We start from the raw sequence: 23,319 nt of genomic DNA, 5'->3' as shown, positions 1-23,319 counted from the left end.
CCACCCTTCATTATTAGGTGGGGGTTGTGGGGGTTTCTGGCTGCTTGTGGTGGAGCAATAACTAATGAATAGATGTCTGCTCCACATGTTTTGGAAAATCCTGTTTCTATGCAGTGCCTTTATTTTTGCAACAGGGGGCGGACCTTGATCTAATATCGTCAACATATCAGTCCTCCCACAATGCAACTGTGCTCATCTTCTTCTTGATTTGTTCTGCCAACATTTTGCTGGATATTAAAAAAATAATACAATTAATTCCATTTGATGCTGTTCAGTTTATTTTAAACCTCCACACATACTCCCATTGCATGAATTAAATTAAAATCTTTACACTGTACATATAAACACAGAACAAGTGCTATTTCTGGACACCTAAAGAGTTTTAAAATATTTACAAGATTTTTTTTCTCTGTGTTTATTTTGTGAATACTGGCGGCTTGTGCTGGTGGTTTGTCACTCACGGTCGAGGTCTGCAAACAGCTCAGGTGCCTCATGGACCTGAGGGGAGAGTGTGAAATTCTGGATGGTGTTGTGAGGCCGTTAGGGGCAGAGGTTGCAGGAAGAAGGGAGTTAAGTTTTCAGCCTGCAAAGAGCATCGGCACTGCATCGGAACTGTCAGACTGATAAATAGGACAATATAGACAACAGCAATGGTGGTTTGTTAAAGGAACTACTGTACTGAGCTATGTTTTTTTCCCATGTGTGACTGATATATGGAAAATAAAAGGGAAGGGTTATAGGAAATGGCAAAATAAGATTGAAACATTAAAAAACGTGGTTAGATTTAGGGGAAGATCCTTTCAAACATGTGCTCCCTCATATTTGTAGCTAGATTCTATGCCATTCTCTTGGCTGCCTATGGGACAATTCCTCCATTAATAGGGATATTTTACATGTGATTATTCTGCTAACAGGAGGACATGTAGCTACATAATCTATGTAAACACTGGCCTATTCAATCATATCAAAATGTGACCTCTACTGCTGTTTTCCTGATGAGTATTGTGAGGCCCTCAGTGCCAATTTGCCAAATGTGACACCATATGTGTGGCTAAAATATGACCCCATTCACAGAAAAGTCCACTTCATTATGAACCTATTATTGTTGATGAAACAGTAACTCACTCAGCAGCTGCTCTCCACTATGACGTTCCTCAGTAGCAGTCACAAGATGGTCTCCAGCTCTTTCAGAGATGGAGAGGAGTTCTCTGAATTTTCAGCCTCGTGACAATCTTCATTTCCTTTGCTGGCTCTGGTGTGTCTGGCAAAAACTCCTGACTCCTCTCCGCCTGGCTTCCACACAGTCATCTCTTGTTGGGGACCTGAAGTCCCACATCCATGCAAGCTGGTTTGAGGGTGGAGGTTGGAAGTGTGGCGCGGCAGCCGGACCCCTGGTCCACCGCCTGACACCGCTCCTCCAGCGATGGAAAGAGCTCTTGGATTGGCAGCAGATAAGCTGACACTGTGGGTGGTGGTGTGTGACATCATGCCGCCGTAGTAACAGCTGCCTCCCCCGCCGCTGCTGGTTATCCTGGCTTTCTGTTTGAGATCCAGCACAAGGCTGCGTCTTAACCACGCCTTCTTTACCTCCGCCTGCACCTGAGAACAAGACCAACAAAAGGTCAATTAAATCACACATAAAGCTGAATTAATTCATAAATAAATATCCACATTACCTCTCCATTGCAAAAACAGTAGATAAATGCAACAAAAAATCCCTGTACAAGAGGAAACAAAGATTTTTAAAAGTTTGCATCACATCATGGTTTGCACAGTTAGTGTGTGTAAATGTGTTCTGACCTGTGAGGAGTTGAAGAACATCTCATAGTGCATCTGGACCTGCCACAGGAGCCCAGTGACCTCAGTGTACGGGAGAGCCATGAAGACCATGTAGTGGACTCCAAACAAGGGCATCAGGACTAATGTGGACTTGAGCAGTTTCCTGCAGAGTAAAGAAGCTTTGTGTGGATAAAGAGTCTAATGAGCTTTTACGATGGTTACATTAACTTGAATCACCTGTACTGCTGTCGGGGGTCCAGTTTACCCGTATTTGTTTCCCACAATTTAGAGGCCAGTACACGAATTATGTTAATGAACAAGAGAAAATTCACCTGCGGGGGCAGAAATGTAAAACCAAATTTACACCTAAACAACGTTAAAATATTCCGTCCTTAAATGTCTCTTTCTTACAACAATGGCTGCCAGAATTGGAACTTGATAGATCCACTTCAGGTTTCCAGCACTGATATCCCAACATCTGAAATGCAATGAAACAGCTTTTGTTTTGTGAAACAGGTGCCATGTTTAGAAATATATTTAAATGCAGCATGTGACTCACTGTGTGTCTGCCAGTGAGGCTCGTGCACTGACCCAAACGGACACGAACACAGCTGGAACACCTAAATGGAGCAGAGAGTCCTCTGTCAGCACTGTGAGCGCAGCTCAGCCTCCTGCTCCAGTGTTTCTTACCCCAGCCGATGACAGTGAGAGCCCACAGGTAGTTCTTGTCAGACAGGAAGGCCATGAAAATAAGGCTGTGGAGGTACAACCCCTCCACCAGGATCCAGTAATGATTGGTTGCCAGGAAGTACAAGAAGAGAGTAACAGCAAGTTTACAACCAGCCTGGTGGTGGAAAGCAGCGGTTAGAGCAAAGAATCAAAGAGTGACTACTCAATTTTATATATTTATAAAAAAGTAACCATGTTTACCATGTGAGGCTTCTCTGCTGGGTACTCAGGCTTACTGTCATCAGAGATGGAGTAAAGCACAGCGTCCTTCACAAAAATGCTGACTGCTCGACATATGAAGGAGGCGAAGAGGTGGATGTGTATGTAGTTGCGTGTGCAGTGGAGACGCCTGACAGAAATATGTCTAATAAGTGTCATATACACAACATTAAGTGAAGGAATGGTTTTAAGGTTTTTGTTTTCTTACTTGAAGTAGCAGAGGATGGAAACTGCAACCAGCAGGGATGCTAGAGAAATGGAGTAGCCAACAGTGTACATGAGATGAAGTCGCTCAAACACCTTCTGAATAAAAACAAAAACAAAATCACATGATGTAATTACAAGCTGAACTCTGAAGAGCAATGCAAGCTTTGCTTGTAGACATACCTCTTCTTGGCCCCTGTGGTTGAATGTCAGGTATCTGGTGCACTCGCTGTAGTTTGCCCAGGTGCGGTTGATACTGGGCACCAGCTCCCAGTTCCCTGACACATCACAGTGGCGGTAGGCTCGTCCTGGCCCAGCATAAACAAGACAATCTGCATTGATACGGTGTGTTTGTTCAGATACCGCCAAATTTTGGAGAGACTGAGCATTAGCACTGAGCTACATCATTTGCTATTCTACCTTGGTGATTGAAGTCGTAGATGTATTCTGGACACAGCATCGACACCAGCTGACCTGCCCTGCTCCGAGGCCAGCAGATGATTCCATCCCACTCAGGCATACACTCACCTTCTGCTAAAACAAGATTGGAGAAATGTAAAAACAGCTTTTGATCATATGTATGCATTTATGTTGAATGCATACATATGATCTTGTTCTTCTGACGTCTGACTGCAACCCTGTTTTATAAAAATCTTTCTTTAAAAGTATCACTGAATCAGCTTATTATCTAACATCAGCTTCTACGTCAATCCCTGCTATCATGCCTGAATTCAATGGTGTAATCACAGTGATACTGGTCAGCAGGATATTGGATGGGTGTCATATCTGATCCAAAATGAAAGTAATTGATGTAATAAATACTTTTTCTGTGTGGACATGCACTCACTGACCCTGTGCCCAGGCCCAACACATGAATAAATATAACAATAAATAACATTTGATTCAACATATCCACAGTTTTGTTTGTTGTTTCAATTTATTAATGATAATAATAATAACAGTTTGAATTATTTGTTATATATAAAAAATATCAAAATCAACACAGACCTTTAAGAAGGGCCATCTGTGTCCTGATGTTCCTTTCACACCTGGCGTGAGCTCCAATCAGAACATAGATCTGCTCATCTCGTGTTATGACATCATCAGAGTCTATCTGTAAATGGTGGAGAATGACAAAGGGCTCATCGGAACACTAAAGCGCACATGGTTCAAGGTTCCCACAGATGTTACAAATGAAAACTGCCTTTCTAACTTGGATCATCCATCAACCGCAAACACACCCAAGGATCTAATGTGCTGCCTGCAGGCAGTGTTGTGAAATACTTGTGTGATGGTGCGGTATTTGATGATCCCCCGACAATCCCTTCTTGTCCAGCAGCGGGGCTGCCACTGGCCACATGGAGGCCTTGTCCTCGGGACCTCCACCATGCGGGTGAGAGCTGGCCTACACAAGCAACTTTGTGTTCTTGGTTACATTTCGCAACAGAGCAGCAAAACTAGCAGCGAGTCAACTCACAAGAGAGCAGTTTGGCAGACAGGGGAGAGCAGAGATGATCACAAAGAAACAAAGCAATGGCTGCTTCCAGGAGAAGACTTAGCAGCTTCTTTTTCGCTTTAGAGTTTCCTCCACCTGCACCTCAGCAGTGAATCAATACAGTAGAAGTTAATACATGTTGATCAATACAGAGAAATAATTCTGTCTATACAACAGTTTTCTGCTGACAGACATGAAGTGTTAGCAAAACAATTAGTCTGAGACATCATCTTTGTGTAAAGTGATTTTCAGGCTTGACTAATCATGAGACTGTAAGTCTGTCTGCGATCGACACCCTGGATCGACTCAGGAAAGATTAAAAGGATGAGAGACGAGACTCAAAGGTGATGGAGGTCAGCGTTAGATGCTGGAGAGTCACGCTTCAGTGACTGAAGATTAAAAGGGTCAGAGGTGATGGAGATTTGATGCATAAAGCAGACTAGAAGTGATTTGTGATGGAGGGCTGCTGCACCAGTGTCACTGCTTTGCTTTGTTGTTGTTGTTTTTTTATACAGGTTAGTGAAGGAGATGTCATATTACACCTCTCAGTCTTGCTGGTGAATGTTTGGCACATTTTCTGAGGCAAGAATCTCATCCACAGATCAAACGATCAAAGAGGGTCACAGACACATGAAATTTTCTATATTTGGCCCAATGTTTTGCACTATGGGAGTGTTGTTTCTGACTCATGATGAAGTGTCAGATATGATGGTACTGTGTGAAAAGTTCACATTTAGAACAAAAACCAGACTATTGTAACACTACACCCGACTAAGAACGTGAGAATTCACAATCTTAAGATTATTATTATACAAGTTACAGCTACAGTTATTCTCTGAAGAAGATTACATTTATTTAAGAAAAATAAACATTCAAGCTTAAATGTAGTTTAACTAAAAGCAAAGCAGATAAAATGCCCTTTAAACATGGCAAAAACACAATTCTTTACCCCATCTAATCAATTAACTAATCAGTACCTCAATTATCTAAATTCTGCAGAGAAATACACTTACCAGTGCAGTAGCTGTTGTAACACAGTGGAAAAAAGCCCATGTGATGATTCCCTGCGAGGACAACATGACGTCTTTTTTTTTGGCTGTGGAAACAACTTTCAGATCATTTTGTGCTTCTCAGGTTGTGTTGAAGTTCTTCTTTGTTAGACCATCAGTTCTTCTTTGCTGAAGATTTTCTTTCTCTTGGCAGCTCTCTTGGCATCCAGAAATAATAGAAGCTGCTTTCCTTCTCATCAGGTGTGAGGGACTGTGCAGCCATCAGTGTGAGGAGGGAGGGTTGTGTGGTGAAAAGAAAAAGACACAGAGGAGAGCACTTGGGAAGGAACCTCCTCCTTTTACAGCTCTTTGGACTGTTGAGTTGAGTTGGGTTGACCTTGATTGGCTGCAGCTTCCATGAACTCCTTCTGCTCCTCTGCTATGGTCATCCATCTACAGTATGTTGTTTCCTGCTGAGAATCCACAAACATTTAGCATTTAGAATCCACAAGCACAAGTATGTTCCTGTGTTTTTTAGAATGAATGTGCCTGGACTGAGTCATCAGCCTATTATTATACCCCGTCATCATAAATAGAAGCAGTATGATTTAATACTTTTCTTCCATGGCAAGAGGACAGCATTTCTGCTCATGTTCCCACGCTGGGAGATTTAGACAGTAGACAGTGATACACACCAGACTCACAAGGAGTCCCAGAGATGAGGGATTCTGTAATCTATCTGTAATCTCTATCAGATATGACAAATTATATGGAAAATATCCGCAACATGGAAATGCTGTAATAATTGTTGTTTTGTTGTATTGTGTTATGATGGAGAAGATGGCATGAAATCAGCCCAAATCTCTATTAGCAGAATAGAGATTTCTCCTTAAGGAGAATTTCAATACAAAAAAGGACAAAAGCATAATAATATTTAAATGACATAAAAATATATGGAAGCCAAAAAAAGTCTCATATTTTACAATGGTAGAAACTTAAGGCCAGATGTATGGATATGAAAATGTTGCATTGAAACCGTCTGCTTTTGTATTTAGTTATCGATGAATTCTTTACTACTATTTCCTAATAATGAAAACAAGATTAAAGATAAACACAATGTATCCTCAAAGAAATTGTTCACCTTACCCAGCTAAGTTTAGTTTTATTTTGAAAGGACGGTTTCTGACGTCACGCAACCAGGAAGTGCCGAGTTCACAACAAGGACAGCAGCAGCTGCGTGCTCTCCTGACTCGTCAAAACTGTAAGTTAGAAAACAATCAGGCTGGTTTATTTCATTGTGCATAAGAAGAGTGTATATTTAGATCATTTCAAATCATAGCCTGTAGACGGTGACTTACAGCGTGGCCGCTGAGCCTGCCTCCACATGTACAGCAGCATTACTCAAACGCTGTATTCACTATCTGGTTGTGTGTGAAGGGCATGGCGGGGCCGGTACTGCTTAGGGGTCTGTGGACCCTTCGCCCCCCGGCTCTGTGCGCGATCTCAGGCAGGCTTCCCGTTCCGGTGGAGTCCGTTCTTCCGCCACCGTCATGTGTGCTGCACCCTACGTGGAGGACACCTGTGAGGATGCTGCGGCTGAGCTCCGCCTTATGTGCCGGACACAACAAGTGGTCAAAGGTGAAAAACATCAAGGGACCTAAAGATGAGGCGAGGGGGCGGATGTTTATGAAGTTTGGTATGATGATAAAAATAGCAGTGAAAGGTAAGGTTTAGAGTATCTTAATTTATCCTTCATGTGGACTGAAGTATTAATTATAGTCTGGTTTGTCATTAGGTGGTGGATCTAACCCAGAGCTGAATATAAACTTAGCCCACATACTGGAGCAGTGTCGGGGCAAGAACATGCCCAAAGCATCCATAGATGCTGCAATCAAGAATGCGGTAGGTTGGCTTCACACTGTCTCACACACACACAGATAATCACACTCCTTAATTTGTCGCCTGTCTGTACATAAAAAATGACATTATCAGTTTGTAACACACAGTAAAATATATAAAACAATTGTCTCCTTTGTCTTGGCTCTTCAGGAAAAGGCTAAACCAGCGACCCAGCACATGTTTGAAGCTCGTGGACCTGGTGGATGTCTGCTGCTTATCGATGTCCTGACTGACAACAACTTGCGCTGCCACCAGGAAATCAAACGCTTGCTGAACAAGAACGGGTCAGGACTGGATTCCTGTGATCTCACTGTACAGCTAAATTCTAGTGCAGATGTTGAAGATCTGTACCATGTGTTAGACAAACGGGGAATAGCATGTACAATAGATAAATGGTTTTGTTATTGCTGGATTTCTAAAAAAAATGTTCCTCCATAAGTGACCCTTCAAATATAAATATAATGTGCCTTCCAGGGGGATGATGTCCGACGGAGCTCGTCATAACTTCGACAGGAGGGGAGTGGTGGTGGTGCCTGGTGAAAACATCACCACAGAGAGAGCTCTGGAGCTGGCCATTGAGGCAGGAGCTGAAGACGTCCAGGAGACGGAAGACGAGGACGAGAAGCCAATCCTGCAGGTCAGACAGGGACAGTGAGAGGAAATGAGATCCTTGTGTATTGTGCAGTTAAACTAAATCAATCTGTTTGTCTGTCTTCAGTTTATTTGTCATGTGACAGACCTGAACAAAGTGCGGACCTCACTGAAGGAGCTGGAAATGCAGATTACGTCTGCTGGGATAGACTTTTTTCCACGCAATCACTCGTCTCTGGACCAGGACCAGCTGGATGCTGCTTACACTCTAATTGAAGCTCTGAGTGACTATCCAGATGTAGTTAGAGTGTGGGACAACATCCAGACGGACAGCTGAGTGCAGTGTCGGGACGCTCACTGTGTCAACTGAGACCTTGTACTGTATATCAGTGGGTGCCGATACTTGTGCATGTCATCATGGAGAACAGACATTATCAATAGGAAAGTACTGGTCATTTTGATGCTGTTGAGATTATGGCCCTGACCTTGAGCATACAGAAGCAAATCTGGGATGTACAGTCATCACTTCTCCTCAGGATTTCCATCATGGTTGCTCATTTCATGAGGAATCGTTTTCACAAGTATGCTTCATTAGAATGAAATAACATCTAATTGTAGAAAGTAAAAATATTATTTGTCAAGTCAATAAAAAAATATTTAAAAAAAAACAAGACATAAAAAACTGCTACGAATAACAGTTTATGTCTGATATGTGTTTACATTTGATTTGTGATAAAAAAGATGTTCCTGTGTGGGTTAAGCCTAAAGTAAATCTCTCTGTTGCTCAGTATACTGTGACATTCCTCCCCTGGCATTGCAGTAGCAAAACTGAAGAGGGATCCACTGCTCAGAGCAAAAATACAGAGAAATGTTCACAGTTCCAAGAGCATAATCCATTTCTAGATGGACTTTTTTCTAACATCTACATCAAAAAAAGTAATTGTAATGCTTATCCCTGCTGCCAGAAGGGGGAGACACTAAAGCTTTAAGGTGAACACAAACTATTCCCTATAAGTGGAAAAGCATGAATCAGCAGTTCATACCAAAATGCAGAAAATATAATATGTTAAAATTGTTATTATGAAAAAAATAGTACAGCTGGTGAAAGGTTACAGATGAAGGACATTTTGAGCCAAAGTCATCACAGGTCGCCACCCCTTCACATTACCAGTGTCAACATTGCAGTCAATATGATCCCACATTAACAGTATGCCTGCAATATATTGAGTGGGCACTACATTTACTACACTACCTTTAGCTGTTTGACTTTATTTGTAATCATATACAGCACTCAGTCCATTATGTAGTTCACTTCCTGAACTACAATGTGAGTCAAATCTACCAAAGCAAACGACCCACAAGAACAGCGAGAGGATAATTTGATGTTAACAGGGAAGTCCACTGTAATGGCTCTGCGCCCATTTGCTCTGTTATCAATGGCATCGATTTCTCTGTCAGTTCCTCTCAGCTATAGCATGGCATTGATTAAATTCCGGTGTTGGCGAATGTTGCACAGCAACATGCGAGCTGCAGGCCAGTCCTCTGACCTGTGTCAGAGCGGAGAGTTCAACATCGACATCTGCAAGCACACTGCGATTTTTGTATATTTGTATACATATTTACTATGAGAGAGGAAAGTGAATGTTTTTGAACAACACAGCTAGAAAAGGTTTTGTGACGGACGAAGTCATGGCTTAGTGGGTCAAAGTCAACGAGGATCTGACTTTTTGGTTTCTTTTCAGGTATGTTATGTTTACTTTAAGTTGATTTAAGATTTAATCAACTACCGGGGACCTTTCTACAAGTGCTGCCTTCCCTGTGTAGTAACACTTTGTGAGTAAAGTATTGACATTAACCAGTATTTGAGGGCAGAGTTTTTTGGGAGGGGCACAGCTAGTTGAGCATTGTGGGAAATCAGAGCAGAGAGGAATTTCCTAAAGGCGAGCAAAAAGTGTTACGTCACAGTAAAATTTTCTTTTCCTGGATACATATTGAGATTTTGCAGATATAGACTGAAACAAATTTAATTTAGGCACAAGCCAAAATGTCAAAAGTACAATCCAGTAAAGCAAGGAAGCTAAATGAGGAAGCTACAAATAGGTGTGTGTTCCGTCGGTTAAATATATGACTGTATTCTGTTGACCTCCTGTTTAAACTGCTCCTAAATACACACGCTAGTATTTTGAGTTCTAAATACACAACTTTGTTAAATGAATTCTATCAAGCTGGTCCTGGACCTTTGTGTGCCTCTGATCATCTGCAGGCCAGCAGAACTTCATGTCTGACTCAGACCTGTTGAGGAGTGGAGGGCCAGCCATCAAGAGTCCTGAATGCCGCTCACCCCCAACTCCCACGATGGAGCTGCTCAGTCCCTCCAAGGTGAAGGACCGCTCTCAGAAGGTCACAGAGAAGGTCACACAGGTACAGTCTCTGGCTGTCTGAGAGCCTGGAAGTCCAAACTGCAATGCCCTGTGATGCAGTTCCTGCCGGGCAAGCTCAGTCTCTATATTAAAGAGTGCACAGCGATCATGTTTTCAAAATTTCTAAGAAATAAAGTGGTTGCTATGATGGAAGACGATTAATTAACCTTCTAGTGGAAAAATCAGTAGATGGTTTGGTTGCTGGATGTTTTCCTGATGGGTGTGAAAAACAGTTACATTGAGCCGCAGTTCAATCCAGACCTGACTGCTGGAGCCCTCGGGCTCGGCATTCTGCATCACTGCCTCTGTGTGATGGTGTGTGGTGAATATGAAACAAATACAAGGGAATGTCTGACCTTGCATGGGGTCACTTGTTTATTCTTGTAATGTCGTCCACCTGGCAGTCCAGCATATTAAATCTGATTCATATAGCTACCCCATCTGTTAGTCTTGCAAGGCTGTGAGATTTTTCAGGGCAGCGAATATTCCAATGTGAAATTGGATGAGATAGAACGAGACGACAGTGGCAGCACATGAACTCAACTGTGTGACGCCCAACTCATCATTACAGCCCTCCAGCAGCTCACCAGCACTCAGTCGGGTCTTGCACCGCTGATTTATGCACACTGTCGTTTCAGCTTTGCTAAATACTAAGCATTTATTTAACTTTTACAATGTTATCTTTACCCACATCTTCCCTCTGCTGAGCCACCAATGACAGGATGGTCAAGAATTTGTTAGACCTACAAGGTCGCAATCCCAGAGCATGCAGCCTCCGACCGGAACTTGGTCAAAACAGTACGTCTACTAGAAAGGTCTGTTGCTTAGTATTTAAATAGAGGAGTTTAAAATACTGTATTTAGTTTTTTTTGCACAGGATCGCTTTGCATCCAGGGACTGTCAGGTTTATGATTATTCGTCTGCATTCTGTAACAAGAACTAGTTTTTGGAAATGACAATGTTTATTTGTGAAAATTACGATGCATTCTTCATGCATAGGTTCTTTCTTTGGAGTCTGATGTGCTGCCTGAATACAAACTCCAGGTGCCTGAGACGACATGGTGGATCTTGCTTCACTACAGCCCCTTCAAGGCATTCTGGGACTGGATTATTCTCATCCTGGTCCTCTACACAGCTGTTTTTACTCCATACTCAGCTGCCTTCCTCTTGGACGAGCACAGGGATTCAAGGCAGAGGAGTTGTGGCTACACGTGCAACCCTCTGAATGTGGCGGACCTCATGGTGGATGTGCTGTTTATCGTGGATATAGTCATCAACCTTCGAACGACGTACGTGGACCAAAATGACGAGGTGGTCACACAGCCAAGCCGCATAGCCAAGCATTATATCAAAGGCTGGTTTCCCATTGATCTTTTTGCAGCAATCCCATTTGACCTCCTCATTTTCAGATCCGGCTCTGACGAGGTAAGAATTAAGCAAATCTTACTATACAGAACTTCACATTGTGCAGATTTTTTAGGTTATCTTAAAGTTTTCTGTAGAATGACTAAACATCTTCATCTCTGTTATTGGACACCAAAGATGGCAACCCTAACGAGCCTCCTGAAAACAGCCCGGCTGCTGCGTTTGGTCCGTGTGGCGAGAAAGCTTGACCGTTATTCAGAATATGGGGCTGCTGTCCTCTTCTTGCTCATGTGCACCTTTGTACTTATAGCCCATTGGCTCGCTTGCATTTGGTATGCAATTGGCTTTGTGGAAAGGCCTTACACAGAGACCGGCTGGCTGGACAACCTGGCCGAACAACTAGGAAAGGCGTACAATGACAGTGACTCCACCTCTGGTCCATCAGTCAAAGACAAGTATGTCACTGCTCTGTACTTCACCCTGAGCAGTTTGACGAGTGTGGGGTTCGGAAACGTCTCTCCAAACACCAACTCTGAGAAGATCTTCTCCATCTGCGTCATGGTCATTGGATGTAAGTTAGCTAAATTTAACATTGTTAAAATTATTTGGGGTATTCCATGGATAGGGTTAGGGTAATACTTCTGAGCCAGAAATGGAGTGCTCACTTGTGTCTTTTGTCCTATTTTGCGCCTCTTGCAGCTCTCATGTATGCCAGCATATTTGGGAATGTGTCTGCTATCATCCAACGGCTGTACTCTGGTACAACACGCTACCACACTCAGATGCTGCGGGTCAAAGAGTTCATCCGCTTTCACCAAATTCCAGGGGGTCTGCGTCAAAGGCTGGAAGAGTACTTTCAGCATGCCTGGTCCTACACAAACGGCATCGACATGAATGCAGTAAGTCAAAACATTGTTTAGTTCTTCTGTTATAAAACAAATCACTCATAGTATTCTAATTTCTTTTTCAGGTGTTGAAGGGGTTTCCAGAGTCTATGCAGGCGGACATCTGTTTACACTTGAACAGATCTCTGCTACAGAACTGCAAGGCTTTCCGTGGAGGCAGTAAAGCATGCCTACGAGCCTTAGGTATAAGGTTCAAGACGGTCCATGCTCCCCCAGGTGATACCCTGATCCACTATGGCGACATACTGGACTCTCTGTTCTTCATTTCGCGTGGCTCCATACAGGTCATCAGGGATGATGTGGTGGTAGCTATATTAGGTAACAAGTGATTACAAATGAGGTCCCGCAATCCTCTTTAAAAAGCAGCTACTTAAATAAAGACACCTTCATTGTCTTGCAGAAAAGAACGACATCTTTGGTGAGCTTATCCACCTGTACGATGAACCAGGAAAGTCCAACTCCGACGTACTCACCATCACCTACTGTGATCTGCACCGCATACTGAGGGATGACCTGCTTGAGGTCCTAGATATCTACCCAGGTTTTGCAGACAACTTCTGGAGGAATCTGGAGATAACCTTTGACCTGAGAGATGTACGTTTAAGTAGGAGATTTACTTGTATAAAAAAAGTATATTGTTGTATTTGTGGTATTCTGTCATGGAATATGAATATGTTTTGTGGTCATTAGGCTGATCAAGTGCCACCAATAATAACAGATGATTCTGGTGATGAATGTGAATATCGCCACAAACCAAAACACAGAATCCATTCTCTGGACTGCCGCATAAGACCGGGTGAGAAATGTGTAAGTAAATGGCCACAAAACCTAAATACCAGATAAGCTAACAGGCTTCCCCTCGCACAGATGGAATCGATCATGAAGACTCATACCCTCTTCGGTCCTTCCATCACTCACCTCCACAGGCCTGCTGGGAGGACCACTGCAGCTGTGGATCCCCTTGTTCACAGTCAAGTGAAGAGCTGGCAACGCCTCTCGCCCAAAGAGCCAAAGTTGAGCTTTACCCTCCAGAGGATGCCAGGCGGGATTACTCTCCTTCTGTAGTGCAACTGCTGCCAACAGGTGGCACCTCAGTGGGGAGGGATGCAGTCTTGGATCACAGCCACCAAGGTAGGATTAACAATATTTCTGCTTCAATGGACTGCTGCTGTTTTGTTGTGACATGAAGGCATTCTTTACCTTAAAGTATTACTCTGCACTGTAAAAAAACATCTTAAGAATTGTACAATGTGTCCTTCCGCCAATTACTTCTTCTTACTCGTCTTAACATTTTTTCTTAGCCTCACCTTTGAATGTTTCGGGAATGTATCAATACTGGCCAGAACGACCATCTCAACAGTTTTCCAGTCGAGCCTGGCGATCCTCCTCAGTCCGCAACTCGTACCACCCTCCACCATTCACAGAGGAAAGGCCCAGTGAGCTTGAATCTCGACTTGAGGTTTTGCATTCACAGCTCAACAGGTGCACTCACTTTTTGATCTCAGCTTCTTTTAGGCAACAGATTCAACATATCATCACCTACATATACCTTACATTTGTCCTTTGACCCTTCATTGCACCTAGTGGCAATACAAGAAACTCATTAAAAATCAAGGCCAATCACTGTTAGGGATGGAAGACTCTTGGTAACTCTGTTAATAACATACTTTTCCAGGCTGGAAACTCGGATGACGGCTGACATCAACGTCATTCTGCAGCTTCTCCAGAGGCAGATGGCTCCTGTACCTCCAGCTTACAGCACAGTATCATCTAGCACCCTCCCTACTGATTCACCTGGTCTGTATGGGACTGGGACTCCAGTGCTGCACAGCATGTATTCCATCACCCCCCTACAGATGGACAGCCGAGCAGCCACACAGGTAAAGGATCATGCCAGGAAACAATTTCAACAGAAGCAAATGTCAAGACTGAGGACTTATTATTATTATTATTATTTCTGTTCTCAGAGCTTGGCCCAAACTGATCTCAAATTCAACAAAAAGTCGCAAGAGTCATTGTCCAGCGGTATCCATGTGACTGTGGCGTCAGACGACACCATGTTCATGACCGTCACACCTGAAGCTGACACCAACACAGAGTTACCACCGCAGCTGCCCAAGGTGACGGTCAAATCTTCCCTCATGGCAAATTCCAGACTGGGTGGGAACCTTCGCTACCCGTCTCTACCAGGGAACCTGGACCTTACTGCAGGACTGACTGAAATCCAGAAACACGCCTCAGATCCTGTGCTGCCTGTCATCTGACGGCCAGTCAAAGCAGTAATTCTCTGCTGCTTAAAAGACTTTTTAAAGAAAGAAACCATGTGGCCAGTCCACCTTCCACACTACAGAGACTCAGCTATTAATACTCATATGGACAGGATTTCACAGGAATACACATCATCAGTGATGACTGCCTCCAGAGTAATACTTGAAAACAGTCACTCTTGAAAGGACAGTTATGCCAGTTATCATGCTCTTTAACAAATTGTCATTTCAGATTTTCTCTACTTCTTATTCCTAAATCTGTCCCACATGCTGAGAAATAATTTGATTCCTAATTGTGTTTTTAAGGTTAACAAATCCTCGACACAGATCCTTTAATACCAGTATGTGTGGAAACCATATAAATATGTTAAGATGAGGATCCATTAAATTTGGTTATTAACTGTGATCAAGGACTTACCACAAACATATCTTAGGGAATTTCAGCATCCATTAATCAACTACCAACACACGGTATGTGCCACTGGATTGGGCCTCCCTTACATGTATTGATCTGGCCCCACTTTGTGAAAATGAGTCTATGAACAATTGGCCCTAACCGAAACAGTTTGACTTATTTTCTACCTCTTGTATTTTCCTTTGTGTTCAGGACCCACTCGTTCAGGATCATGGTTCATGTTCTCTAATGTTTAATACTTAGAAGAATCTTCCACCTATCATTTCAAACTGTAAAATCTGTATTATAGATAATTACCAGTGTTGTCTCTCACTGAAACAATGTAAACTCAATATAAACTTAAGAATGGTTTAAATTGTGAGGGAGTATTTATTTCTGTATAAAATAATGTTGCCATGAATAAATAATATTGGTGCAGAAATGACAATAAAACCTGTTTGTGGACATTTTTTAATCACAAAGTCTACTCTAGTATAAATCTGCACTAAAGTAAAAAAAGATTTACAGACATCCTCTCTGTCAACATGAAGAGCACAAACTGAAACTCCTTCATAAGCAACGTCAACAGAGTCATGTAAGATTGTTAAAAATCCCACCGGCAATGTTCTCCCTCCAGCTCAGACTGAGGATTTCCAGGCAGTTGTTGTAGCAGATAACGATCCAGTCAGGCTGGGTGGAAGCCCACTGGACGTTATTGATCTCTCCCTCAGCTGTGTAGGACAGTATAGGGTCCTCGATGGCCCGGGGCATCTGCTGGATGTCCCAGATTAGAGCCTGGTGGTCATCCACTAGACAGAGAAGAGGGTAGGAGGTTTGATGTAATCGATTTATCTTAGTATGACAGGAAGAAAATAATGTTGCTAAAAACTAATGTCGCCATAGTCGCCAGGTTATTGGGGTCCTGCTTGTTCCAGCAGAGTCAGAGCAATGGGTGGTGCTGGGGGTCTTCATAGATAATAGTGCTGTGTTCGAGGTGACGGACTGAGCCATCTGCACCGACTGAGGCAAACATGTCCCTACCCCCACCTGCTCGACTGAAAGAGATGTCACACACCTGCAACATAAACAGACAGCCGGTTAGCATCATTACTGACCACACATTCCATTTCATTAGACACGGTAGTTCAGCTTACCTCTTTGTTCTTAGGTGCAATGAGCTGTGTCTTAACATGATCTGACAACAAATTGACTCTTCCCAGCACCTGTCCAGTCTCCAACCCCCAGATTGTACAGGTGGTGTCTATACTGGAAGTTCCTGCACAACACACACACACACTTTAAAATACTGTTTTTCAGTGGGTATTTACCAAGTCAATAATGTTACATGTGCTGGGTGCACAGAAATCTGAATTCTTGTTACTATTGAGCAGACACTCCAGACGGGTCTCTGTATCGCTCACCTGCAATGTTAAAGCACATGTTGTCATCAACAATCTGATGGAATGAAGACAAAGAAGAAAAGGCAGAGCATCCCACCCTCCAGATCCTTAGGTAGTCCCCGCTGGTGGCCAGCAGGTCAGCAGGTCAGGGTACACCCCTTTGGTGTCCGGAACCCACATGATCTTCGTGGTAGGGTATGGATGGTCGAAAGTGTTTCGACACTAAAACTCAGAGCTCTCCTCCTCCAGGCCGACTATCTGAACCTGTGGAGACACAATAACAACTCACCTTCAGTGAGCCAGTGTAGTGTTACTTATCTGAACCAGGAACAAGAAAATACACTTTCATATCTCTAAATCCGGTCTACCAACCAGTTTACAACCAGTTTACAACCAGACTGATGAAGCTGGTTAAAATAATTATTTTAATTCTTTTAACCAAAATTAAAAAAAAAATTCAAATTAACTTTTACATCTTTATATTCAACTGTTAAATTCAGACTGTGTCTCTATCACTGCCATTACAAGTAGCAGCATGTGCTCCTTGAAGTTACCTTGTTATTGTATTCCTCCACGAAGCTACCCAGCGCCAGCCGGAAGCGTTTGTCTGGCCGCACAGTCCAGTTCATGGACGTAAGCTGTCCACGGCACCTCGTACTTGTAGATTTCTTTACGCTTTTCATGTAGTGACATTTTTTTAAAGCTGGCAGCAGTCTAATAATTACCAGCAGGAGAAGTGGACCATGAACGCGTCGCAGCAGTCGCTAACTGTTTAGTCCGTTTAATTGTGGGCGCTCTCTCAACGGTAAAAGCTGCACGTTACATCCAAAAATGTGTTAAATGTGTCTAATTTAAGGCGAAACGCTTCTGGAAGATGTTCATAATACGGCAGCAATGGCGGCGACCGGAGACCCAAAATAGTATAAAGATGAGCGTCAAAGAGGCTTGTGGTGCATTCATGAATATAGTAATTATCAGTGTCAAAACAACTGGAATTGTCTTTGGAGCAATTCAGGGGTTAGATAGATACATTTTGTGTTAAATATTTGTAGCCTGCTATATATATATGTTGATTCGACTGTCTTATTGGCATTCTTATAGTTTCTGCTCTCAACTCAGTGTGCAGGGAGAGTAGCCACCGGAGGCAGCATGGTGTACTCCACACCTAAGGACAGCTGCAGCAAGACATTTCTGTGCCCAACTAACCCTTTATCCCTTTATCAATTACCTTTTATGATTGCAGAAAAATAAATAAATCATCCCCTGCACCTACTGACTCCACTACAGTACTCATTGTCCCCACTGCTATATTGACTGATTGTGTTTGTGTGTGCACCATGAACACATCACTTACCACACTGACCCTTTGGGGAACCCCAGAGGGTTATTTGTCAGCTATGACAGCACATTTGTGTTTCCATCCACCTGCTGACACCTAAAACAACACTTCTTATGTCATATCATGACAGATTTTCTGAAAAATGTCACTGTTTGCAAATGCTGATGACATTTGCATCACATCATAAATCCTGTATGTCTTTGGTAACTCAGCTCATATATGGTTGGAGTTTATGTGTCCAACCCATAATTTGATTCAGTCAATTTGTGTCCATTCTTTTTAGTCATCTAAATTGATTGCAATTAATTCATTTTTTTAGCAACTGACTTTGAGGCTATAGTCGATGGGAACTCATTTTTTTTACTCATTTAGCAAAAAGGAATTTTTACATACATTAAAGAGGTGACAGCTGGAATATCCCGCAGCAGCGCCATGACCCTGACGAAGCAGAAAAAGAAAATGGATGGATGGAGGTGAAAAAGTTTTTTTGTTATTAGTTAGGGGGGAAAAGGTGCTTCATAGCATAGCTACACCTGACCTGATGTAAACCTCGGCTCACCACTAACCTGCTGCAGAGTCAGAAGTGTGAGCAGTGTAAACACTTATCATGTTTCATACGTTGGTCCTTTATCACCTCCTATGCTTCGTGGGTTGCCTCTTTTTCATAAAAGATATGATTTGCAAAACTGCTAACAACAGCAAGATGCATGTACACAAATGCATGCAGAAGCACCTGTTTGGCAGAAACCACATGAACTCGGCACAAACACACTCATAATAAGGTACAGTATGTTCCTGTATTCTGTATTCACTGAGAAGTTTGATTTTTTTTTTTTACAGATTTTAGCCTTTTTTGTTTGTGAGTTTATGTTTCTGAGCCTCTCCTCTTTCAGGGTTTTTTCCTCCACCGAACCATGTTGCTTGCGCTTCATTTTTTCACGCAGCTGAACAACAATTCTGGCACATCTCATGGATTTGTGTGGAAACAATTTGATTTTAGTATGTGCACACAAACGGTGGGGGTCATGTATTTCTGGGCTGTTTGCACAGTGCTGTGCTTTGCTCTTGGTTTTCCTGCCTCAGTTTACATCATCTGGGAGATGCTTAAGGCGCACAGGAGAACTCCTTACACACCAAATGACTTCCTCATCTTGAACCTCTCCATCATGGATGCCGTCTTCTTGATCTTCATCCCACCTGGAATTTTGAATCATTTCATCTGGTTCAATTGGCCTATTGAAGCAACTTGGAATGGAATCTATGCCCTGAGCTCATGTGGAAGACCCCTCATGATGGCTGGTACCTGCATCGACTGTTACCTGGCTGTGGTCCATCCCATCATTTACCACCAGAGGAAGAGTCTGACCCCCAGGATTGTGGTGACTGGTTTAATTTGGACTCTGACAGCTGCCTGCGGGATTGCATTCCTCCTTTTCCACACCTTGTACTACACCGTTTTTTCCATTGTGCCATTCATAATTTCCATTGTAATCATTGTTTTCTGTGATTGTTGCATTGTTCGCACGCTAATAAAGTCTGAGCCAGGCAAAAAAAACATTCACCCCCAGAAGCAGAGAGCCATCCAGACCCTGATCCACAGCCTGGTTATGAGTGCCTTCTTTTACCTCCCTCCAGTGGTGCTCTTCTCCTTTGGCTTGCCTCTGATCCATGATTCCACCGCCTTTGCATGTGCAGTCGCTATTCCGATTACTCTGACTTATTCTTTGGGATCTGCAATCATGCCTCTACTCTACCTATATAATGTTGGCAAATTGGATTGTTTCAAGGTTGGATGCTGCAAATCCTAATTTCTGCCAAAGTCATACGTGCATATTTATATTATTTAAAAAAAACTCTGTTATTTATATAGTGCTTAATACTTTGCTGTTAAAGAGTGTTTTGTGACCTGTAGTTGAATATGAATGCTTTTATTATAAAGTAAATAAACAAGTTGTTGACCTCAGCTGTTTTACCTTTTATCATTGATGGTGAACAAATCACTATGTACAGCATTAGATTAATGACAAACACTCGATTTTTTTAATCAACTTTTATTTTACACAGCATCAACTGAAAACCAGTAAGCAGGATTATAATAAAACCACAATGTTTCATACAGTTTCTTTCAACTCATCCCTTTCATCATACCTTTTTTTACCTCTTAGTGTGGAAGCTAGTGCACATAGTTTTGCTTTAACAGTTTATGCAGGTATATATGCTAAAGCAGGGAATTCCTTGCTGCCTAGCCGACCTGCAAACATAAAAATCTAAATCTAATGTACAATGATCATGTTACAAATGCAAATAGTCAAAGCCTCAGATCATTTTTCATGACAGTTTTTTGCACACAGGTCTGCAGGCTTAAACAAACATCATTTACATACCGAGCTGCAGAAGAATATGGTTTTTAAAACAACAATAGTGTGATGGGAAAAAATAGTATTAAATATATATGTGTATAGGCTCATATATATGTTTCTACAGCTCATATTGAAGCTTTTCTAGGAATGCACAATAGTATACACAAAAAGAGAGACAGTAGTTTGCTCTCTGCAGAGATTTTTGAGAACAGCCAAGTCACATTTTTTCAACACTACAGACAACTTCTCTGCAGTTTGGTGGATAATCATGTGTGCATATATCAGTATTTGCATCAACCATTGTTTTACAGTTACTATTAAGGCTTTTCAAACTTTCTGTGAATGACACAAACCATCAAGCTACTCCAAGCAGCAGAGGCTCTTTAGTCTCCCCAGATTACCCAAAAAGAGCAGAGGCATGATTGCACTCCCTGCAGTCGGGGTTATCAGGGTAGGTATGGCTAAATAGCATTCATACGTTTTGTCATCACTGATGATCAAATGTCCGAAGACATAAACCAGCACAGGAGGGACATACGAGATGACAGTCATGACCATGCTGTTGGCTATGATCTGGAGAGCCTTCTTCTTTTTGGGGTGGAGGTCTCCCCCTCCACGATAGGACTTCTTCAGCGTCCAGAGGATGGAAGCATCACAGATGATGATCACAGGGAGAGCTATGACATACACCAACATGGCCCAGGCACTGTGGTTCAGTTCATCAACAACTGCGGAGAAGGCTCCCTGCATGAGAGTGGCGGTCCACACGGCAGCAGCCATCAGCAGCCGAGGAGTCAGACTCCGGTTTGAGTGGTAGGTGACAGGATGGACCACAGCCAGGTAGCAGTCCAGACAGATGCATGCAGTCAGGAGGGGTCGACCAGCCAGGTTTAAAGCATACAGAAAGTTGGTGAGCATCTCAAAGGTCTCGATGTTCCAAAGGAGGAAGTTACACAGTCCGAACGGGACAAAACACAGGAAGAGCAGGTCCATGATGGTGAGGTTAAGCATGAAGATATCATTGGGGGAAATAGAGGTTCCTACTTTGTGTCTCTGAAACAGCTCCCAGAGAACAGCAACACATGCAGGACATCCGAGCAGAGAGAAGAGAGCGCTGAAAGAAGCCCAGACCAAAAGACCTGCCAACATGTCACCACAGTGTCCCAGCATGTCCTCTGAGGGCTCACTGACGTTAAGCGTTAGATTCTGAATGTGAGGACGGAGGAGCATTCTCAGGCAGCAGTGATCAGTGATGGACTGAAATTAAACAGAAACACATTAGCTCATTCTCTGTGACATTCATTCTTACATCACTATCTGTATAATTATCATCCTACCTTGAAGATCAGACCTTAATTTTGGTCAAGATGTTGTGATGGTGCAGCCAATTTGTTTCGGTTATGAAAACATAGATTTGAATATGCAAGTTACAGTGAGGATCATTTTCCAGTCTTGGCCACTGTGACGTTTTTATACACATGAATACGCAGATTTGATTTGCTAATATGTAAAAAAGAACTTATTCATTCTATTGTAAGCTTCCTTTGATTCACAGTGGTTAGGAGGTCAAAGGTCAAGGGTACAGAGGTACCTTTATACTTTTTCCACTAACTTAAAAAATGTCTTTAAGTTCTAAAAAGACTGTTGTTGGACAGAATTTTTGAAAATGATGTGTTATCTAATATGAGCTAAGACTATATTTTAGCTGCCAAATACATGATTACATCTATGATCAACCAATTTGCTGTAGTTCCACTCAGCACCACTGGGTGGCAGGGTCACCCAACCTTTAATGAAGCCTAGTGAAGATGTGGAATCATTATATTTTCTACGATTTTAATGACACACAGTAAACAGAACACACACATTTTCATATAAAATGACTTTTTCTTCATGAAATATCTGCTCAATATCTGTCCTTACACTCCCCTCCCTCCATAGTGGTACAATGAATTCAATTAATTTAGCTACCAAACTGATTGTTTTTTTATTTATACATATATATATATATTTATACTACACATTTACACGATGGAACTTACTGACCCAAAAGAGAAGGGGTTGCATGGTAAACCCTCCCAATAATCTCATTATTTTTCATACCTGGCTACAAGCTAAACATGTGTGAAAGGTAAAAAAAAATGAAAAATACAAAAGATATTTCTTCAAAATGTAAATTACAGATATTTACTTTTACAAAATTGTCTGCACTCTTGCTAGTTAGCAGTTCCTTTCTCACATTGAAGATGTGGAATACACTTAAAAAATCATTTTGGTATATTTGTAAAGGATTTAGTTGAGTGTCCAGTTAAACGGCTGATCTATAGGTATTTAATGGGGAAAAAAATGTCTTTTGGTCAAATCACTTCGATTGGCAGATTTTAAAATGAAGGGTTTCATTCCAAAATACAACACTGTATATGTATAATAATACAAACATGACAAAACATCACTCAATCACCAAACTATGTTAGTATATATAAAGGTCATATAATAATATTTGTAAAATGTAATATTAGGTATTTTCTTTAGGGATGTTATTCTGGAACAAAGCTCTTCAAAACCCGTATCAAGACAAAAGAAATATTTGCTTTGTCTAACAGAGTAAAACTGACATGAATGCGGAGAGTTGTTCACATTTCAACATCTCAGCGCTCCCACTGAAGACACACTCCACTCATTACGTGGAACATTGACATATTTCAGAGATGAAAAAAAAAAACGTTCAAGACGTCGTAGTAGTCGTACGCAACAGGATGATTTGTTGCAGTTTGTTGAGTAGAGACCAGAGACCTGTGCTAGATTACAATCCTCAGACGACTTCTTATGACATTGTCTTATGGGGATGTGAGGTCACACAATGGCTCCATTGACTCTGCTTTGACCTCCCCCGGCCCAAAACCCGTTAACAGGAAGAAAAAAAACAGCTTTCAAAAAATGCTGTTGATTATTAACTGGGATGCC

General features: G+C 42.2%; 4 protein-coding genes and 1 pseudogene across 8 annotated transcripts; 2 read left to right on the top strand and 3 right to left on the bottom strand.

Moving 5' to 3' along the window:
- Positions 1–361: 361 nt before the first annotated feature.
- pth3r (parathyroid hormone 3 receptor) lies at positions 362–6,913 on the bottom strand. Of its 5 annotated transcripts, XM_028430685.1 has the most exons (16): positions 6,774–6,913; positions 6,562–6,674; positions 5,440–5,888; positions 3,940–4,045; positions 3,352–3,465; positions 3,115–3,263; positions 2,936–3,030; positions 2,710–2,857; positions 2,470–2,623; positions 2,339–2,399; positions 2,191–2,257; positions 2,017–2,111; positions 1,801–1,942; positions 1,677–1,718; positions 1,126–1,599; positions 362–583 (listed from the first exon to the last, which is right to left on the bottom strand). In XM_028430685.1, exons 3-15 carry the CDS (start codon positions 5,503–5,505, stop codon positions 1,165–1,167), a joined length of 1,674 nt encoding a protein of 557 aa, XP_028286486.1. In that variant the 5' UTR covers positions 5,506–5,888; positions 6,562–6,674; positions 6,774–6,913; the 3' UTR covers positions 362–583; positions 1,126–1,164. The 5 variants fall into 5 exon arrangements, with proteins under 5 accessions (XP_028286486.1, XP_028286485.1, XP_028286488.1 ...); XM_028430684.1 differs by having other exon boundaries at positions 362–1,599; XM_028430687.1 differs by having other exon boundaries at positions 362–1,599; positions 3,115–3,239.
- taco1 (translational activator of mitochondrially encoded cytochrome c oxidase I) lies at positions 6,607–8,590 on the top strand. Its single transcript, XM_028432064.1, has 6 exons — positions 6,607–6,676; positions 6,853–7,138; positions 7,211–7,317; positions 7,465–7,598; positions 7,789–7,951; positions 8,033–8,590. Exons 2-6 carry the CDS (start codon positions 6,856–6,858, stop codon positions 8,240–8,242), a joined length of 897 nt encoding a protein of 298 aa, XP_028287865.1. The 5' UTR covers positions 6,607–6,676; positions 6,853–6,855; the 3' UTR covers positions 8,243–8,590.
- A 985-nt stretch (positions 8,591–9,575) lies between these two features.
- kcnh6b (potassium voltage-gated channel, subfamily H (eag-related), member 6b) lies at positions 9,576–15,467 on the top strand. Its single transcript, XM_028430790.1, has 12 exons — positions 9,576–9,647; positions 10,169–10,326; positions 11,325–11,750; positions 11,868–12,261; positions 12,390–12,589; positions 12,661–12,913; positions 12,996–13,189; positions 13,286–13,391; positions 13,463–13,726; positions 13,897–14,077; positions 14,271–14,475; positions 14,563–15,467. The coding sequence occupies exons 2-12, from the start codon at positions 10,183–10,185 to the stop codon at positions 14,857–14,859; spliced, it is 2,664 nt and encodes an 887-aa protein (XP_028286591.1). The 5' UTR covers positions 9,576–9,647; positions 10,169–10,182; the 3' UTR covers positions 14,860–15,467.
- Positions 15,468–15,847: 380 nt separating this feature from the next.
- On the bottom strand, positions 15,848–17,349 carry LOC114451639 (DDB1- and CUL4-associated factor 7-like; annotated as a pseudogene).
- A 3,366-nt stretch (positions 17,350–20,715) lies between these two features.
- Positions 20,716–21,868, bottom strand: LOC114451638 (proteinase-activated receptor 3-like). The gene is made up of 2 exons (XM_028430409.1): positions 21,693–21,868; positions 20,716–21,612 (listed from the first exon to the last, which is right to left on the bottom strand). The coding sequence occupies exon 2, from the start codon at positions 21,583–21,585 to the stop codon at positions 20,716–20,718; it is 870 nt and encodes a 289-aa protein (XP_028286210.1). The 5' UTR covers positions 21,586–21,612; positions 21,693–21,868.
- Between the last annotated feature and the right edge of the window lie 1,451 nt (positions 21,869–23,319).

This window comes from Parambassis ranga, chromosome 19 (genome assembly GCF_900634625.1).
Source record: "Parambassis ranga chromosome 19, fParRan2.1, whole genome shotgun sequence".
Taxonomy (NCBI): domain Eukaryota; kingdom Metazoa; phylum Chordata; class Actinopteri; family Ambassidae; genus Parambassis; species Parambassis ranga.
The sequence above is the reverse complement of the archived record's forward strand: the minus strand, read 5'-3'. Positions and strand labels throughout refer to the sequence as shown.

What these genes read in the sequence shown, in the direction of transcription:
- pth3r (XM_028430684.1), bottom strand. Translation starts at nt 5,505, where the DNA reads ATGTTGTCCTCGCAGGGAATCATCACATGGGCTTTTTTCCACTGTGTT. An exon ending in GCCTCACTGGCAGACACACA is followed by an intron (nt 2,258 to 2,338) that starts GTGAGTCACATG and finishes ATTGCATTTCAG; the next exon opens with ATGTTGGGATATCAGTGCTG. An exon ending in GACCCCCGACAGCAGTACAG is followed by an intron (nt 1,943 to 2,016) that starts GTGATTCAAGTT and finishes TTTACTCTGCAG; the next exon opens with GAAACTGCTCAAGTCCACAT.
- taco1 (XM_028432064.1), top strand. Translation starts at nt 6,856, where the DNA reads ATGGCGGGGCCGGTACTGCTTAGGGGTCTGTGGACCCTTCGCCCCCCG. An exon ending in CGCTTGCTGAACAAGAACGG is followed by an intron (nt 7,599 to 7,788) that starts GTCAGGACTGGA and finishes TGTGCCTTCCAG; the next exon opens with GGGGATGATGTCCGACGGAG. An exon ending in ACGAGAAGCCAATCCTGCAG is followed by an intron (nt 7,952 to 8,032) that starts GTCAGACAGGGA and finishes GTCTGTCTTCAG; the next exon opens with TTTATTTGTCATGTGACAGA.
- kcnh6b (XM_028430790.1), top strand. Translation starts at nt 10,183, where the DNA reads ATGTCTGACTCAGACCTGTTGAGGAGTGGAGGGCCAGCCATCAAGAGT. An exon ending in CTTGGATCACAGCCACCAAG is followed by an intron (nt 13,727 to 13,896) that starts GTAGGATTAACA and finishes ATTTTTTCTTAG; the next exon opens with CCTCACCTTTGAATGTTTCG. An exon ending in TTGCATTCACAGCTCAACAG is followed by an intron (nt 14,078 to 14,270) that starts GTGCACTCACTT and finishes ATACTTTTCCAG; the next exon opens with GCTGGAAACTCGGATGACGG.
- LOC114451638 (XM_028430409.1), bottom strand. Translation starts at nt 21,585, where the DNA reads ATGCTCCTCCGTCCTCACATTCAGAATCTAACGCTTAACGTCAGTGAG.